At 32.2% G+C, this 19,771-nt stretch overlaps 1 protein-coding gene across 1 annotated transcript; it reads right to left on the bottom strand.

Annotated features, from left to right (window-relative positions):
* Positions 1 to 261: 261 nt before the first annotated feature.
* LOC148616452 (uncharacterized) lies at positions 262 to 16,610 on the bottom strand. Its single transcript, XM_088583505.1, has 11 exons — positions 16,438 to 16,610; positions 12,942 to 13,045; positions 12,449 to 12,552; positions 10,172 to 10,299; positions 7,089 to 7,212; positions 5,331 to 5,478; positions 4,921 to 5,154; positions 4,460 to 4,557; positions 3,242 to 3,325; positions 1,777 to 1,854; positions 262 to 659 (listed from the first exon to the last, which is right to left on the bottom strand). Exons 2-11 carry the CDS (start codon positions 13,036 to 13,038, stop codon positions 507 to 509), a joined length of 1,248 nt encoding a protein of 415 aa, XP_088439631.1. The 5' UTR covers positions 13,039 to 13,045; positions 16,438 to 16,610; the 3' UTR covers positions 262 to 506.
* Between the last annotated feature and the right edge of the window lie 3,161 nt (positions 16,611 to 19,771).

Below are 19,771 nucleotides of genomic sequence, written 5' to 3'. Positions count from 1 at the left end.
AAACAACACAAAATAAACAAAAAAAAGATTTTCCACCCTATGGAGTCTTTTATAGACCTTTTTCAAAAGACTCAATTTATTGATCAAAAGTTCTTTCTTATCAGTTAGTTTACAAAAATTTAGGTAAAAACTGCAAAAAAAATTATTTTCACAAGAGCCCAAGACCAACAATCAATATTCAAAGAAAAACCTTGGATGCTGGAGAAGATGGAAGTCAAATAACAAAGTCCATGCTTCCTTATAAAAGAATAATCCCACAAGCAAGTCTTTTAATATTTACTGTTTGTACAACATAATACATATGCAATATCCTTTTGCATTACAGGGTGGTTCTAAGTTGCTACATTATTACCGTACACATACACAAGTTATATATAAAAGTCACTCTTCACATTCTTCAAACACATTGTTCTTTGATGCAAGTATTTATTTTTTTTTTGAAAGTTTATGTGTACTTATCAACATTGATTTCCAATCAATACATTATTCACGAGGACAGCTTCTGGCTAGTAATATGGTCTGGTCGGGTGTTGTCCCATTGGTTGGCCAGTCATTGTTTGATTGGTCAATGGCTGCCCTGTCATTGGTTGTCCAGTCATTGGCTGTGCTGTCATTGGCTGTCCAGTTAGCCTAACTTGAGATTGTTGTGGGGGGTAATTCTGGAAAACAAATGAATTCAGATTACAATTGAAACTTTATTTCATTATGTTTGAAATATTCAGAAACTTATTAATATCATATTTTACTTCATACCAGAATTTTGCCTTTCTTCAACCAGTCAACAGGTATGATGTAAAATTTACCCAAATAATTTCTTAAGGAATTGAAATACTTTTTGCTACCCTTCATAATAAAAGAGAGATACATCAATAACAAACTGAAGAATTAGGTTCAATTTTCCAAAAAAGAAAATTTTGATTTTTAAGATTTGTACTTTTTATTGGTCTAATAATAAGACTCAATGTAAATAATTACTTCAGTAATGGGTGGTGTCTTCAATGGAATGTACCTATTAGTTACTGGTGTCAATAGTGCCCTCATTTTCAGTTTGAGCATTATCAGCATTCAGTCAATACCACTGTCCATTGTATAATAATACCTGTGATAAAAGTGACTAATTCTTATTCAAAAACAAACATGAAGACGCTATGGATTCTTTTGTTGAAAGAGAGACATCAAACTCTGATCTGAGATAAAGATTGATATGTAACTGTATATTAATTAATGAATTAACCTGAGATAATGGTTGATATGTATCTGTATATAAATTAGTAAACTAACCTGAGTTGATGGTTGATAAGTAGCTCTATATTAACCAGTGAACTAACCTGCGGTGATGGTTGATATTTAGCTGTATATTAACTAGTGAACTAACCTGCAGTGATGGTTGATATTTAGCTGTATATCAGCTAGTGAACTAGCCTGACTTGATGGTTGATATTTAACTGTATATTAACTAGTGAACTAACCTGAGTTGATGGTTGATAAGTAGCTGCATATTAACTAGTGTAGCTGTATACAATGTGTTAACAAGTGAACTAGCCTGCCGTGATGGTTGATGTTTAGCTGTATATTAACTAGTGTACTAACCTGAGGTGATGGTTGATACGTAGCTGTATATTAACAAGTGAACTAGCCTGCCGTGATGGTTGATGTTTAGCTGTATATTAACTAGTGTACTAACCTGAGGTGATGGTTGATACGTAGCTGTATATTAACAAGTGAACTAACCTGAGTTATGGTTGATAAGTAGCTGAATATTACTAGTGAACTAACCTGAGGAGATGGTTGATACGTAGCTGTTGATTGGGGCGGAGCCTGACCTCTGGCTGAATATCCAGTTACAATACTCCCCTGAAAATACAATCAGAGGTTATTGTAAAAATGCTGTTAAGCTCCTTTCTACTTACATACATGACATCTTGTCCAAAGAAAAACAAGAAGATTAGTTTACCAAGGCTTATGTCTTCCACTCCTTGCAAGATCTTAATTTGCCTAAGTCCAAAAATTCCTATAAAATATGTTTCATCAAAATGGTGGTTAGAGTTTACCTTTTAATTTCTTAATGTAATTAATTCTACAAATATAATGCAAATCATCTTTATAGTAGTTTCAGAGATGATGCATTCCCAAGATATTGTTTTTGGGAGATGTTGAAAATAGTTTAAAAAAAAATTATTCACAGTAAACTTGACATATCCTTTAGTTGTATGGCATCTTGTGATAAAATTTAAAAAGAAGTTAATAGAATTATTCTTTAAAAGGGGGTTTAAAAATAATAATATAGAATAAATTTCTAACACTTGAAATAGAATTTAGAAATTTACATAAATCAAAAGGGTGCTTAAATCAATCGTAATTACTAGTAACTATTTCCATAAGTTTCAATAAAATTGGTAGATGCATTTATGATTTAGGACAGAAATATTCGCAATTATTTGGGAATAAAGTTCCATAACTGTGATACTTAAATTTGACATTTTATAAAAAAAATCAAGATCTCATTAATCAATACAAACAGTTCATTAAGTTTCATGAAAATTTTAAGTATTGGAATTCATTGTTTGAAATGTGAATGATGGATATATGTGTCAAAAAGACTAATACTGGTATACAGTTATATGTCCCATTAAAAAAAAGGGGTGTATAAAATGTGGAAAGGGGAAGAATATCAGGTCTAATAAGAAGAGGTGCATCAGTTCTTTTACCAAAAGACACAATTATACTCAGCTGACAAAGTGAAAAAACCTAAGTAAACACACTCACATACCCCAAGCATCCACATATTAATCTCATATCCTGTGTCATACAGATCTCTCAAGTTTATTATAAATTGCTAAAATAGTCCATGTCACGGATCTCCTATAAAATTTTTTCGAATCAGTATGGCAATAAAATATGCACATGTTAACCCAATAACAGTTCATTCTACCAAATATGGAAGGAATATGGCAAGCAGTATTGAGGGAGTTGTGCTCACAAGGTCTTTTGAAACTATGAACAGCTGAAAATTGTCTCATAATGTCCCATAACTCCTACTAAATTTGTTAAATTAAAATGGTGGTACAGATTAAAAAACATTCTACCCTCCACAACTGTGTTTTGTGGGGTATAAAAATCTGAAATCCACACTAGGAAGTGTTGATTACACAATAAAAACAATTTATGTTTGTAAAAACCTGAAAAAGGGTTCAATTTATTTTTAAAACAGAAAATAATCAAGTCTGCTATTGAAACTAACCTTTTGTTGTGGCTGTTGTAGCTGAATTTGTTGATGGATCAATCCTTGTGGTGTCTGGCCTGACATTGGCCTTATCTGTTGTTGCTAAAAATATATATAACTACATATAACATATAACTATATATATGTTGTAGCTTATTTGACATACTATTCAGAACACATGGGTACATGTACTAAATTTGGCTTCCTATTTATAATATTTTTAAACTTGAACTTGAACTAAGATTTGGTACTAATGCTGCTGATGAGAGGTTACTCCTTGAAATATGGGTATATATGATTGGTACATTGTGTATATATATTCTATAAAAAACCTCTATTATCAATAAATATTTGTATTGCATAATAGATGTAAATTTCATGACTTCATTATAAACAAATCTATTGTCAATATTGAAGTTTGTTTTTTTTTGTCTTCAAAAACATATGTCTCCCCTGTTCCATGAAATGTTGAAAAGATAATGAAAAAATCTATTGAGGTATTTCAATAAGAAACAAAGAAACACCTGTTCATCCATGAAGCACAAAGTCCTATAGGAAACCCTTAGGTAGACTTTAAAGTCCATCTTTATTATATATAAAGGACACAATAAATTTATGTAATAAAGTATCAGTCCATATAAAATTCAGGCACTACCCATGTTAAAGTAATTCATGGTGTAGAAAAACCCATGGATCAGAGGATGCTTTTTTGGTCAACATAAGATATATTTTTATTTGATAGTAGTCTTTTCTGTATTTAGATCTGTACGTTTAGGAAAACTACACTTTAACTTCGCACTAAAATTAACCAAATCAAGAACAATAACTCTTACAAAGTGCTTATTTCATGTACACTCTATACAAACTCTGGTTTTGTGATCTATAACGGTTTCCGAAGAGAAATAAAACTGAGTTCTGTGGGTTTTTGACATGCATGAATCACCCTGGTACTTAACTTGTCTGATAATGCTATAACTGCTGCCTCTCAAACAATATTTAGTAGATTTGATATCAGAGGGATGCATACAATCAATCAACTTTTTTTACTTATTCTAAAATTTATAGAGAGTGACTAGTGGCAAATTTAAGCTATATATATATATACTATTTCATACTACGCTACCTACAAAGTTGAATGAGATTCAGTTGAGAAGTTTCAAAATCATGGTGTAGTAAGATGCAAATCTACACTTCATACCAATACATCCTACTAAAACAAAGTAGACAAATACAAACCTGTTGTATCTTATACTTGTTTTCTTCATTAAAACCAGCTTTCTGATTTGCATGCTCTAACTGTTGTTGAAGAGATCCATGAGAAGGTCCCATATAATCTGAAATAATGAAAAATAACATCAAACTTAAAGTGTTGTTCTGAAAAAATTAATATGTCCTAAAAAAGTTTATGTTAACTGCATAAAATATGTAACAATCTATCAAATATGCACAGAAAACATATACTGTGTTTTTTTCCAAAGATCCACATGAATAGAACAAAGCATTGGTTTCTGACAAAGAAAAAACAAAGCAAATCCATAACCATTAAAAACAAAATCATAGCTGCAAGAGTTTAAATACAAATTCTGGATGTTTTGTTGGAGAATAATAGAATGATGCAAAGACTAATAAGGGTAAAATTATAAAGTTAGGGCAGAGGCATTAACAAACTGTGTAATTGGCTACAAAGCTACACATACTAGACGGCTGTTGCATCCTAGGGTACCCTGTATAAGACTCCTGAAGTTGTTTTTGCTGCTGATGAGCATAGTGACTGGGATATGATGTAAATGCAGATTGTGATGCTGGATAATTCTTGCCAGGAGATTTTCCTTCTGAGTAGACACCTGCTGAAGCCTGGTAACCATGTCCTGATGGTTTACTAGCGTAAGTCACCTGACTAGGCTGTGTATGACCAGGATATGCATTGGATTCTATAATGAAAACACCAAATACTGAATTCATACTAGTCAAATCATATAACAAAAGATTTCATAATGATCTGTATTTTTCTGGTTCTTTGTATTTTTCAGATTACAAAAGTGCCAAGAGAATCAATGCTTAGAAATTTTATTACATATTTTCAGAAAATTTTAACATTTTTACTCACTATACTCTGCTGGTTGTGTATGATGGGGATATGGATTATGCTGTTTTGGCGCTGTTGGCTGAATCATTTTTTGTTCAGGAAACTGCTGATGTTGGTAAGCTGATGAAGGAGGTGGTGATGGACTATGTTGTCTTTTCATTGGCATTTGCTGAAAAAAAAAATAATATCAATGACAGATATTATATTTTCTACCACACATTTTTTCAACGAAGGTTAAAAGATGCTTCACGTTTATCTTTCATGATCAATAAATGAAATATATATACACTTAACTGCGAAAATGGCTATTTTGACCTTTCAAGGGCAGTAACTCCTAAGTGGAGCTTTTCTTACCATAAGTTGAACTATATTAAATCTTTTGTATGGCCTTTTCATCAATTAAATTTTTTTTTCTATCGCAGGGCTCACGCGACTAGGCGATTCGGGCGAATAGTTGCCCGGGAGACACTCATTTCGCCCTCAGATGACAACAAAAGCGAAGTGAAGTCGACCAATTATTTTTAGATATTGTCCATGATCAGGACTGTATTCTGTCTTTAAATAATTTTAAAAAGATTTTGACTAAAATTAGGAAGAAATATAAAATTTTTTCCTTTCAAAGGCCACTCCTCCAACAAGGAATTGTCCTACGAGCAAATGGAGACTTTTTTTAGACTTAATCATATGGATCATTTCATCAATAGAATGCTTTATCCTGACTTAAATGTTTGACACAGGATAAGATTTTGACCAGAATGGATGTGGTCAAATAACTTAAATACTTGGCAATATATCTTATATATCTTATATATGAAAACATGGACAGAAACACATACAGATAAAAAAATATATTTCCTTTAAAATTTATCCAAATTCCTTTAGCTGAGCACTTTAGGAGGCATTGTGCTACCAGAATATGTAAACAGACTTACAGATGGAAAGGCAGGCAGGATGATACCTATACACCCATCCAAGCTTTGTTTATGGGGTATAAAAAGAAGAGGATCAAAAAGTAGTACAAGAAGTTCAGAAGATATATTCACTCTAAAATAATAAGTCTTCCTTCCGCATAATGATCTGACCTAACTTGCTTCCTGCTCAAACCATAGGCCAAACTCGCTTCCTGCTCAAACCACAGGCTATTAACGTCTTTACAACGTAGACATACTGTTAAAGCATTTTAATTCGTTGATACCAATTTTCGTGGATTAGGGAAGAAGCATAGCTTTGTGGATTCTGGAATTTGTGGTTTTGAGGTTTTTCCACATACACATTAGTGGAAATCTCTTTTAGTTGGGAAACAAATGGTCTACCCAAGAAAACTATGAAAAATGGTACCACTTGAACAATAGTACTTTCACAGTAGATTAATAATAGAAATTCTACTGATCAATATCAGATTAATAGCCACTGTTTATTTACTTCAGTTATAGGAAACATCACTAGAGGGATAGGCTCCTGAGATCCTTCATTAACCTGTCAACATACATGTACATATCTTACAAGGTTCTACCCTGTCTCTCAAAGAATGGCTACTTCCTGGTATTAAAGGTTGTTGAAATCTGAAAATTTTGCCCTACTGTGATTTCCCATTAACTTTTCTTACTGGTATTACAGTGTACAGAATTCTATGCAGTGTTTATCTTCTAAAGAAGAAGTGATATTTTAGACTGCTAAAGATAATCATCAAATGATTTTCCGTCTCTTCACTTACTTCTATTGTAAGATGACCATGCCAATATGACATGTATGTGGATGAACAAGTGGTAGTATACTTACTGATATCATAGCCTGTTGTGGTCTGTACAGCGTGGGCCTTCCAGAGACTGACTGCATTGATAGCATTGAATGACTAGATACAGGTATGTGAGCTTGGTAGGCTTGTTGAATGTTCAGCATCTCACTTTAAAATAAAAAAGAAGAAAAAAATGCATATTATTCTAAAAGACAATGAAAGCTTCAAAAACGATAATCAAGTTTTGTTTTGGATTCATACAAGATTTTGAGGGACACTTAAGTTATACAATTAAATAGAGGCTTACCTGGCACAGCTTGATATGATCACAATTTTATACAGATCTATACACTTATATTGAAGTTATTGTACAAACATGCGGAAAACATTTTGTATTTTGGCCTTTTTCTCCCAATTCCATAAACAGTTCAAATCATAACCAACAAAATTTTTACCAGCCTTCAATTTGTGATATAAAACCTTCTGATGCAATTTCAAGCAGATTCATACTCTTTTAATTAAGTTACAATGTATTGTCCTGGCATAAGGAAAATGCCTTTTTCCACCCCCTATTTAACTTTTAATTCTAAGTCACACAACCCAAAATCAATCCAAGTCTTCCTTTGATGGTAAGACTGACACCTTCTGCTGCAATTTTAAAGACAGCCACACAATTTCAACAAGTTATTGTCTGGACATCGTGAAAATGCTTGTTTCCAACTTCCTGGTCCCTTTTTGCCCTTATTTCCAAATAGTTTGAGTCACAATCCCCACAATGAATCCCAGCACTCCTCCAATGGTAAAAATACTTGTATTTCATGTAAGCACACCAGCCATTTCTGAGGTCAATGCACCAATATTGAGTGTACAGATAAGGATGGTACTAACTCAAATGAAGAAAGAATCACACCATTCAATGAAAGCAAAATGTTTTATGGACAAAATAGTGTCAATTGAGAAATTTTTGCAATTTGAGTAACCAGGAAAGAAATGTGTTCTTTCATTTTTGTGAATCGCTACTTGGATGATAAAAATAAATCATGAAATTTCACTATTACTAAGTCATGTACAAGTTAAGAAGATTCCTTTACAAGCAACAAAAATTAAAGTCAATTTCCTGATTTTTGTATACAGTACACAAATTAGTATTACTATATCCTTCTGAGACATGGAGTACAACATCTGCAGCAACACACAAACTTCAAGCAATTATTAACAGATGTCTGTGACATATACTTAAAGTCAAATGGCAGGATAAACTGACAAATGAGGAATTTGTTCAGAGCAAATCAGCTTCCTATAGAATTACAGATCAATAGGAGAAAATGGTCCTGGATAGAGCCAAAAACCATCATTGTAAACCAGGCCTTGATATTGAATCCATGAGGACAAGAAAGCGAGGAAGACCTTAAACTTCCTGGAAAAGAGCAACAGAACAGGAGAGAAAACAAAGCAAGACTTGGAGTCAGATTGACAAGCCCACCCATAGAAGAAGAAAATGAAAATCCTTCAAAGAAAACATATGTCCTGCAAAGGTTGAAAGTAAGTCACACATCTTGTGTCAATGATAACATTCATCATAAATGAGGATCAATTCACAAACTAGTTAATATGAACTGCTAATGACAATTAATGCTGATGAAGGGGATCTCGAAACTAAAGAATTTCTTGTAATGAATCACAGATCCTTTTCATATATGAGTATGTGGGAGGCTCATGTTGGGTAATAGTGTCTAAAATATTAGCATTCTTAAGAATTCTAAGTTTCAATTTATTTAATTCTATTTTATTTTTCTTTAAAGTATGAGAAATTGATATCACTATAATCTGCTGAATAATGCATGTCTACAGACAAAACATAAAGTACTACCTAAATACAATAATAAATTGGAATGTATGAAAATAAAAGAATTCCTTTATGCAAGAGCAAGGTAATTTAGATCTGATCAATTGAGATGCAATTAAAAACAGAATATATTTGAAATCATTCTTATTATTCTGGTTAGTTCGTACAAGTGTCACCAGGCTTCACTAGGAGACAAATGACCTGGTATCATTGTAAAAATAAACCTTGGGGTGCCCGAAAACAATGTGTAACACCTTTAGTCGAAAGAGGGTAAATCATAAAATAAACAAGGAGTCTGTTAAAATGAGAGTTTTCAAAATGTCATCACCAGCCAGCCACATTTTTTGTATTAACAAAAATATTACAAAAAAATCTGAAAAAAAAGTCAGGATAACTGAAAATTTCATGAACAATTCAGAGACATAGTTTCTGTTTTTTAAACCATTTCTAAAAAACAACAAAAAACCAAAACAGCAAATAAAAAACAAAAACTGAACAATAAAATTAATAGACAGAACCAAATATCACCAGAGGTTGATTGCACAAAAAAAAATCATGTGTAAAATTTGTTATGAGGTCACAATATTCTGAACTATTAAGTAGCAGTCTTTCTAAAAATCAGACAGAAGGTGATTTATGCATGCCAAAAAAAACCCATCGAATACCATTTTATCTCTTGTTCAGAAACAGTTACTGATCACATAACCAGTCTTCGTTTTTCATTTGGTTGTGGCAGTTTTGAGATAAAAATTAGATAGATTGTTACTGTATATTAAACTGGCACTTTACAAGAGTTATTGTTCTTGATTTTGTTTGATTTGGTTGATTTAAGTGGGAGATAAATTTATTATTTTCTCAAAAGTGCAGATCTGAATACAAAAATGACGATCATTTAAGAAAAAAAAAACAGCATATGTAGACCGAAAAAAAACATCATTTGTTTGGTGGGTTTTTCTACACCATGAATCACCTACTAAGATTACATTGACAAGTGCTTAAGATATCATTACTTAAGACTAATTTTACACAAAATATTTTTGTGTAAAATGGACTGCTGGACTTAAGCTAACAGTAGAATTATTAGTAGATGGATAGCATGAAAAAAGTCACATAGGTAATGTTGCTCTTAGTTTACTGTACATTATACCTGCATTTCGTACAATTTTTTTCTGTGTACTTTTGAAGATTTAGCATTTATAAAGTTAAAGGAGCTTTTCAATCTTAATGATGAAAAAACTACTTTAAATTTGATTTAATAAATTCCCTGTTAAGTATACTAACTTCTGTTGTTCCTTTATTTGAGCTCTCTTTCTTGTTTCATCTTCCTGGTGTAAAACTTTCTTAAGTTGTGAAAACAACTCATGTTTCTCTTGTTTTAAACCTTCTAATTTCTTCTCCAAATGTTGAATCTAAAATAAATATAGGTTTGTTCAAGCATAGTTTAATGAAAACGTTGTTGTTTGTCATTTACATCTATACTCGTATTTACATGTGTGTAGTAACTCAATTCCAACCCAACATTTTTGAAGTAGCAGTCTTTATAAATATCAGACAGGAGGTTAAAGGAAAATCAAGGAAACCAGTATTATGACAGTAATCAAAAGATAAAGTGTAGGTGAAATAAAAATGCTTGTTTTTGGCTCTTCTTATGTCTCTTATTCCAAAACAATACAGATCATTAACCCTAAAAACCAATTTAGTCTGATCTAAAGTAAAAGAAAATGCTCATCTTTGTCCCCTTTGGATACATTGTTTTCAAATGATTCATAATCATGAGTAAATGATGAGTCATAACCCTTTAAGGCAGATGCATGTAATGCCCAATTCATGAAGCATTCTTTTCAGTCAGATATATAAATATATATATTTTAAATCAACTACTAGTGTTTGAATGATGTAAAAATAATATTTTAAAAATATTTTAAAAGAATTTTTTACCTAAAAATTGTACAAATATGATCTGTAAAAAGCCCATTTCAAAGGAAGATAATAAGTGGTAAAATTCTTTCAAAGGGGAGATAATTGGCAGGAAAATGTTCTATAGAAGTGTAATGGTAGTTTTAGTATTTTTAATATAACAAGAAAAAGAGTTCTGTGACCCCCAATTTTCTTTTTGAAATATGAAAGAATGTGAGTTAATTATTCTTCATATAAATTTATATGAAATTTTATCTACTGGTCTTTTAATATGCAACACAGGTAAAATTCCCTACAGAATCCATATAAAATGTTGTAAAAAATTGCCTGTATTAAGGCTCAATCATGTTGAAATCAAGTTCGGTGACCTTTGTTTTTTACATTAAAATTCTGATGTATGTTCATTCAAGGTCATCTTTGAGAAAAAATAGGAAAATCTATCCATTAGAAATATTAGGTATGATCTACCTTAAATCAATCTCAAATCTTTCTTTAGTGTTACAGAACCTTACTGAGTTCCAATTTAATCCAGTTATTTAGTAAACTCCAAATGTCTACCAATGGCAGTGTCATAATAAAACTAAAAACATTTTTCAGCCCTATGAAAATACCCACATTAGACATATTTTAAAACTATAGCATTAAATTTTCTTTTTTGTAGGGGTTCATATTTTGCAAATCTATAAAAGAAATACTACAAAAGCTGAGACCTCAAGCTTCAGAAGCATATCCATTTTTTTATGATTTGCTCTTCCTAGTTTAAAGAACTGAAACATTGAATCTTAATGGGAGATATAAGGAACCTGAAAATCAAATTTGAATTGTTGAGTGGAAAAAGGGGAGAGGTGTAGATAGATGGTTATTTTATATTAGCACACATGCTAAAAGCCATTTTGATTGTGCTGTTTCAAAACCTTTTTACTGGTAAAATTGATCACCAAGCACACAAATAGATGGTTGTAACATCAACTTAAGTTTTTCAGCACGAGTGACAGTTACTGAAGGAAGAATAAAAAATAAAATTCGCCCCAGCTAAATTTAAAAAAAAAAAAGATGAGAATCAAGCAATTTTGTTTATTATAGCCTGAATTATTCTGGTATACCACCCTTCCTTCATGACTACCATCTTTTCTTAATGAATACCACCCTTTCATTAACAGTACTACCTGCTCCTTTCAGTAATGTTCTCAAATTTTTACGCTTCCAAAAACACACAAAAGCATCAGATATAATTTATGTTTATTGTAAGTGTAATAAAGACAATATCAGTAATTCATTGGCAAATAATGATACAACGGAGAAACAGCAAATTATGCAAAGAGGAATGGGATTGTTCAGTTTCTATAAAAGAATGGGACATGAGATTGTATGAGAATTTATCCAAACATGAACTTATTGACATTTAGTATAGTATTACACATACTGCTTGCACTTGAGGGTTGTATACTAAATCACCACGACCAGAAAAGAATATCATCCTCGACTTTTGTCTTGGGGGATATTCTTCCTTTGTATGGTAATCTAGTATACCACCCTCAAATGCAGGCAGTATTATTATTATACCACCCATATTTCAAGGGGGTATAGTATATAATACATGTATACACTTTCATTCTGAAATTAAAAGCATTTTGACCAAACCTGTTCTTTGGTTTGTTCCAAAGTCAGACTGTCCTCTTTCTCTTTTTTCTTCCTTAATTCTTGTTCTTTTCTCATTCTCTCCAACTGGGCATCCTGTTCTAATTCTTAAAGTATAAAAACACATAAAATATTCATTTTTATTCATCATTATTTGATTGTATCTGCCACTGATGCCTAAAAACTTTATTTCAAAACCTTAAACTTCATTAATGACCTGTCATTTGTGTTTTGGTAAGTTAAATATTTTTGCATGTACTTAAAAATTTCATGCTTATCCCATTCACTGATGATAACTAAGTGTTACTGAGTAACAGTCCAAAAACTGGAAATTGCCCTATTTTTGAATGAAGTCCCATAATACAAAAACCTTTAATCGAAATACATAAAAATCAAAAAAAGAATTTACATCAATAAAAATTGATAAATGATAAAGGGTGTAAATTTCATGACAAATTGTTCATTTTCTTTTCATTTTATCTTGGAGTTACAATACCCTGTTTCTTTTTCTCTCTTTCTTTCATAATGTGTTTCTTCAGAGCCTGATACATTGATTTTGTGAGTTTTGGACGCTCCAATACTGCTCCAGGCATTTTTTCCCTGGAAATTAATGAAATACAATTCATTTGTAAAGAAAAATACACTATTTTTAATACACATATAATGTAATTAATGTAGATCTATGCCTTCAGCTTCTTGCCCAATGTACTTCATAATTTGCATGTAAAATATTATCTGGACAATTCAAAAATCAAAGAAATAATGTTTGTAAGATACCATGTTGTATAATATTGGACAGCAAATACATTTGTACTGAACCTTTTGTACTAGTAACTGTGATTAGAAATTAATAGAAGTATGGTTTAATTGCAATCATGTTAAAGTATAAAATTTGAAAATGAAAAACATGACATTAAAATGGTTTTGAAATACTCAAGTCTTCCACCGAAAAAAAAAAATGAAATCAAAGAGTAATTAAGGGAACCAAGATTCTAGCGGAGTGGAGGTCAAAAGAATGTAATCTTACATTCACATTCCAAATGAGACCCTATCAGAGTCTGACTCCCATATTACGTACAATTTTTGTATGGCCCTATGAACATGAAAAAAGAAATACATTTCAATAGGGGAATGTGTTCTAAAATTTACAGAAATTTTGGATTAGGTTACCTATTCTATGTAAAGCAAAATAATTTTGGACAAAATGAAAATTTTAATGGTATTGGAATTCAATGGTCAATTCAAAAGTTTTGTTTCACATCCCAAATTGCACAACATTTTTAAATTAATTACCAATTCAAAAAGCTGAAAACTGAATATAAAGTTTCATTTCTGTTGAGTTTACAAAGGATTTTAAGGAATACTGTTATTTCTCAAGAGGTAGGTTAAATATTAACCTTTAGTTTGGTCACCTGTATACAAATGAGGGTGAAGAACTTGTATGGTAAGCTTTAACAGGTAATTAATTAAAGCCCCTTCAAATGCACAAATCTTTCTTAGAATCCTTAAGAATCTCCCAAATAAACAAGATTGGTATAACTAACACAAATCCTTATGAAAAAGCCACCTTAATGAGTGCTTTGCAAGTGCTTTATGATTAGTTACAAGTATCAAAGATCACTTTGTGATTTACAATGAATGAATGTGATGGGTTTATGATAATATTTAAGGCATCATTGCCGTTAAATATGAGCAGTTTATGAATGCATACAATATCATTAAGAATATGTGAGTACATGTATACGCAAATTGTCACTATCTGGTCCAAGCTTTAATGACAATTCAAGCCTTACAGCCTCATGCATTCTTTAATTGCACATTTGACATGTTTTTTGAGAGAAATAAGTCCACATTATACCAAAAATTCTTTCAACTTTTTCAGCAACTGGCATGACAACCTAACTCTCTTTGCCCTGGACAAAATATTCATATATATTTGCAAAGCACTTGCTTGTTCATCCATTATACCATAAAAAACTATTTTTAACTACTCACAATCATTTGTAAATGAATTGTAACAAAATCAAATAAAGAAGTTAACATAACAGTTCTTGGGAATTCTTTATAAGTAACGATGTCTTTTGAAATTTTTAGAGTGGTTTGAATGCTCTTTACATATTAAATATTCAATACAGATTTTTGGACATTTGAGTAAAAACTTTTTGACATGTCAAAAAAATTTCATTTCCTTTAACAAATTGATACCAATGTGAACAAGTTGTTTACGAGTGCTCAAGAATGACTAAGAATTAATGATTTATAAGGATTCTGAAGAGAGATTGGTAAAGGGACCATTAACATCCAAGGATCAATTAATATATAACGTAAGAGTTTGTAAGATGGCCCTCTGAAGGATGATGTTTAAATATGGAGAAACTGAGCAACCTCATTCAGAATAATTTATGTTTTTAAGTTGCAACCACTAAAATGTTCTTTTGAAACTGTGTATACTATAAGCATTAACTCAGCAGTGGTCAATTTATGACCATTTACAAACAACAATACAATTTCAGGAAACTGATGTGCAAACTTACAAGGTGTGTTGACTTATATATGGGCTGTATCAGTGATTTAGCTAGCCCTCGTCATTTTCGCCATTTACGAAAGGATTTCGTAAATGACGAAAATGTTTTAGATTGTTTTCGTCATCTAAAATTTGAAAAGTGTATTTAAAAAATTCTATTCAAAAAGTATCTTAGATAAATTTTTGTCACCTTAAATATAAATGTTGTTAACTGTCAATCGAAAGTTACATAATTTCAACTGGTCTTACACTCTGACAAGTTCATGACCCCAAGCTTAGTAATTACCTGGTCAACCAGGTGTGAAATACATTCAATTGTTGTTAGCCGTACGTTCCCGATATATGCATCGTTAATAATCCTTTAAAATAACAATTTATCAATCTTTTGATCATTAGGAACACAAAAGATGATCCTAAGGTTCTCACTTTGCATCAGCCGGTCGTTTTCAATCTCTGAAACAAGCTTTGAGTTTACTCGAGACATTTCTGATTTTAAGTATGTTTAAAATATAACTTATAGATATCCTTATTTTCATAATTAGTTGTGTTAAACGATATCAATATTTAATGAATGCGGACCGATATTTACACCTGTATAAAAAGAAACCCTTCATGAAACACACACACACACAAATATATATATAGCTATCTATTTTTAGGTATTTAAATACAAACATTATTAATACAATGTCTCTCAATGTGTGTCTGGTCATCTAATGGATTTCAAATAATTTTAATGCAATAGCAGACAGTTGGGAAGTATTAATCAACAATAAATATATATTTCATGATTCTCTTTTCTTCTTGAAACAAAGACCACAATGATTACGAATTTCTTCAATATTTGACTCATGGTCCGGGGTCTAACTCAAAGGTTACTACAAAAAATACCACCCAGCAGTAAGACATCACAGAGCAATCGCTTACAGAGTTCAAAATTCTACAATTGACTTTGCCAATGTGGCCAACCTCCTTTCTAGCTGTCTAGTTTCTGTTTTATCTTCTGGTGACTGCAAGAGGGGATTTAGTAGGTACAATCTGATTAAGACCTATCTTAGGAACAGGCTCAAGATTTCATCATTCAATTCTCTCCTAAAGGTGTGTCTCCATCCTTCTGATTTGAGGACTTTAAACTTGAAGAGGGCTTTTTAGGTGTGGTGTTTGGCAAAGGACAGGAGGATTTTCTCTTATTACTTGCGTGTCCAGTCATCCCATAATAGTAGCTTTTGTCAAATAGTAGCTGTTTTTAGACTGAATGCATCAAAGCTTTGTCATGATGTAAAAATCTATTTTTCTAGTAGTAACCATTTTATTTTATTACGTACAAATGTAACACCCATATTTTCTTTTATAAGGTGTCGTTCGTGCTTTACGCAAAAGTGACTAAAGCCCTCAAATTCCTAGATAAAACCCTCGACTGTGTAGAAATAGAAATACTTGTCACAAGGAAACTGATGCGCAAACTTACAAGCAGTGTTGACTTATATACGGACTGAATAGAAATAGAAATCCTTGTCACGTCAAATTGCAGAAAGTAATGGCCGTAAAAGACAAACAGAATCGTTTGCAAACAACCTCTGCGAAATTCTGTCAGAATACTAATTTTCTTAAATCGGAACTATTCGGTCTCCGCTAACCTTACCGTTATGGAAAGTAGAAAGTCTTGAGTAGTTCCGATTGGTATTGTGGTGACAATGATCGGAATCAATCGGGCATTACCGTTAGACAAATCAGACGAAATCGGTAGTGGACAACGACTAGAATAATAATAATAATAATAATAAAAAAAACCCACGAAATAATGAAATGCAAGGATCTTTATTACCTTGCGAAAGTAAATATATATAATCAAAGTACTCATGTACTGAATCAGTTTATGTCGATCATTTGAAATTTTATGCCTTAAATAGTCGTTAACTAAACTGATAAAATAAGGGATAAAATGAAAGGACGGGGATCGAATTCAAACGTAACTTTTAAAACACAGGCTTATTGTTGTAAATGGTTGACCTGTCTGAACTATTTTTAATCCCCCATTCTTATTACGAAAGACCATGATTATTTAATTAACACACAACACAATTCGTGATGCATCGTAGCATGCAGTGCGCCAGATTGCGAAATATTCAGGTTCGATGTTGGTTTACATGTATATGAAACACATACATGAATTAACACAAAACATGCAACATACTGCATAAATGAACAACAAACTACTAGTTGGCCTTTCCCTGTTTCTAAATTTTCAAGTCGAAATTCAATTTAAACATCACCAAGTCCAAAATTGTCTGTCAAATCATTGAAATAAAGCATGCCTTTAGATACATGTCCCTCTCAACTAACTGTATTTCTCAGTTGATAAGCTATATAGCTCAAGTACTACAAGTTATCGCATAGACACCTGTGTGTCATCTAAAACACTTGTTTTCTGGGCCCCTAGTTCCAGAGACACGTAGATTGACATAAACACCAAAGCCTTAGAATGAAATGTAAACAAGTATGTATGGCACAGGAAACACTCGCCATGCACTTTTAAGACCCTGAAGCACCTACAGATGTATCATTATAACACATGACCAAACAGCCAAAAAGAATAATTATTACAAAAAGCAATATACCAGACCACAGACTGAGGCCATTCATGAGAAATGCCGCATTATTGTATTTCCAATGCCATCGTTTATAAGAAAAGTTTCATTTTTATTTGTTCCTCCGGGCTTCCGATGTCACGAAGCAGTAACTGTAATAAAAACATACAATACAGTGAGTGATAGATCAGGATGGTTTCCGGGGGTTGGGGTGGGGTGGTGGTGGTTATGCTACCCTTTTGTTAAAAAAGTTTAGCAAAAAATGAGCGGCAAATATTAATCTGGGACAGGTAGTGTAGTCTCTGCCTAGAACCTCTTTCTTTATGTAAGTTTCTTGATCGGCTCTTCCAGTTGATACTCAGCATTGCTCTTTTTTCATTTCTATGAACGATGACTATTTCAAATCTCGAAGGGTTTTCATTTCTAGCTAAACATCAGATGGCATGGCTTATGATGCGGCGTCTTAGAATATTGCATTTGGAGGCAAATAAATCTACAATTCTAAAGGCTCTGATCTTCGATTTAAATTGATAAAAAGCAAATGACTCCTTCTAATAAAATAAAAATAAAAATAATCATGCCTTTTATAGTTTCACATTAACTAGGATTTATTTTTTTTCTTCATAATTTAACAAAACTTTAAGACATTTAATGTTGTAGATAGAAAATTAAAAATATTTTTTTATGTGTATTACCTTTGATATTACAAGGTCAAAGATTAAATTCGCATTGAATTTCATATCCTCTATATAGCTATTCGACCTCAATCTTGCACAAATATCATCTGTAGTTTACTTTTCTGTTTCATTTTTGTTAACAAAAATAGTAGTCAATATCAAAATAAATATCAAGTGACAAGCATTGACATTTACAGAAGAGTGATCCTGGGAACCAGATTCCAGGGCGCGAAAATCTAAAGAATATATTCCAAGGATGGAGACTATAGGCAGGGAAAAAAACAAATACAATAAAGAACGTGAAATAACAAAAATAACAAGTACAAAGAAACAAAAGTAAATGAGCAACCCGGTAAAAATTGGGAGCATGCACCAGCTAGCTGCATCGGTAGGGTAAGTATCCACCGTTTATCCAGAAACAACCGCCGATCAAGTTGTAGAAAAAATGTTATGTCTCGGGGTAGACGAAGGAGGAGAGGAAAACTATGTCATGATGAACTATTAAATCGATTCTCCTGGTGCAGATGCCTACACTATGTTACGATCAACGATTTCATGATAACGACCATAACACTTTTGTAGTGATGACTTTAATTTTATAGCAACGTACACATCCCTGTCCCAGTAGCCTAACTGTAAGAAGTCAAGCACAGTATGAAAATGGGATGCTGCCACAGATGAAAGGAAATAAATAGGAAATGAAAAGTCAACGCGTTAAAAAAAATGGCGTATATTTTGGCCATGAGCTTTCCTTTTTCCCATCGATCTTTTAGTGTAGGTAAAGAGATGAGCTGACTTCATGGTTCCTGCCTGTAGTGTCCTTTATCTCAAGTTCTTTGGTGGTATATGCTACAACATATAAAATCGGTGAAACTAAGGCTTGAGAAAAAAAAATACCACTGTCATATTGTCTAAGGTCAGACAATTTGTCGTTCGAATTTGACACAATATGAACTTTACATGTCAATCTCCCGAGAGCCTCTTATTCTTTGATACACCAGACTTGTATTTTTTATCATGTTGTATCCTTTTGTACTGCGGAAGTTGGGCATTTATTTAGGAAGTACGATGACCTCTGAGGTTTTGAACGGAAGCGTATTAGGGCCATCCTTTTATATTATTTTTTTTTCAAATTGCCGACTTTAATCTTGAAATTATCAACTTTATATTGATCTTGGAATCATCAACTTTAGTCTTGGAATTATCAACATTAAACTTGGAATTATCAACATTAAACTTGGAATTATCAACATTAAACTCGGAAATTCCAACTTTAATCTTGGAATTATCAATATTAATCTTGGAATTTCCGATGAGCGTCGGACAAATGATTGTCGGGCTTATTAGTGTCGGACCAATGAGCGTCGGACTTATGACACTATCTCGGTTTTCAATACTTTATATCATACAAAGGTTTCCGTCACTGGGTAACTGAATATTATGACGATTCAACCATACCTTTGTTTTCTGGGGCGAACCCAGGATTCCTTAACTTCACAAGAATCCATACAAACAACGTTACATAGCTGGATCTGCA

The sequence above is a fragment of the Perna viridis genome, chromosome 5, assembly GCF_037379345.1.
Source record: "Perna viridis isolate PV_CMFRI_1.1 ecotype Kerala chromosome 5, ASM3737934v1, whole genome shotgun sequence".
Lineage (NCBI taxonomy): Eukaryota > Metazoa > Mollusca > Bivalvia > Mytilida > Mytilidae > Perna > Perna viridis.
The sequence above is the reverse complement of the archived record's forward strand: the minus strand, read 5'-3'. Positions and strand labels throughout refer to the sequence as shown.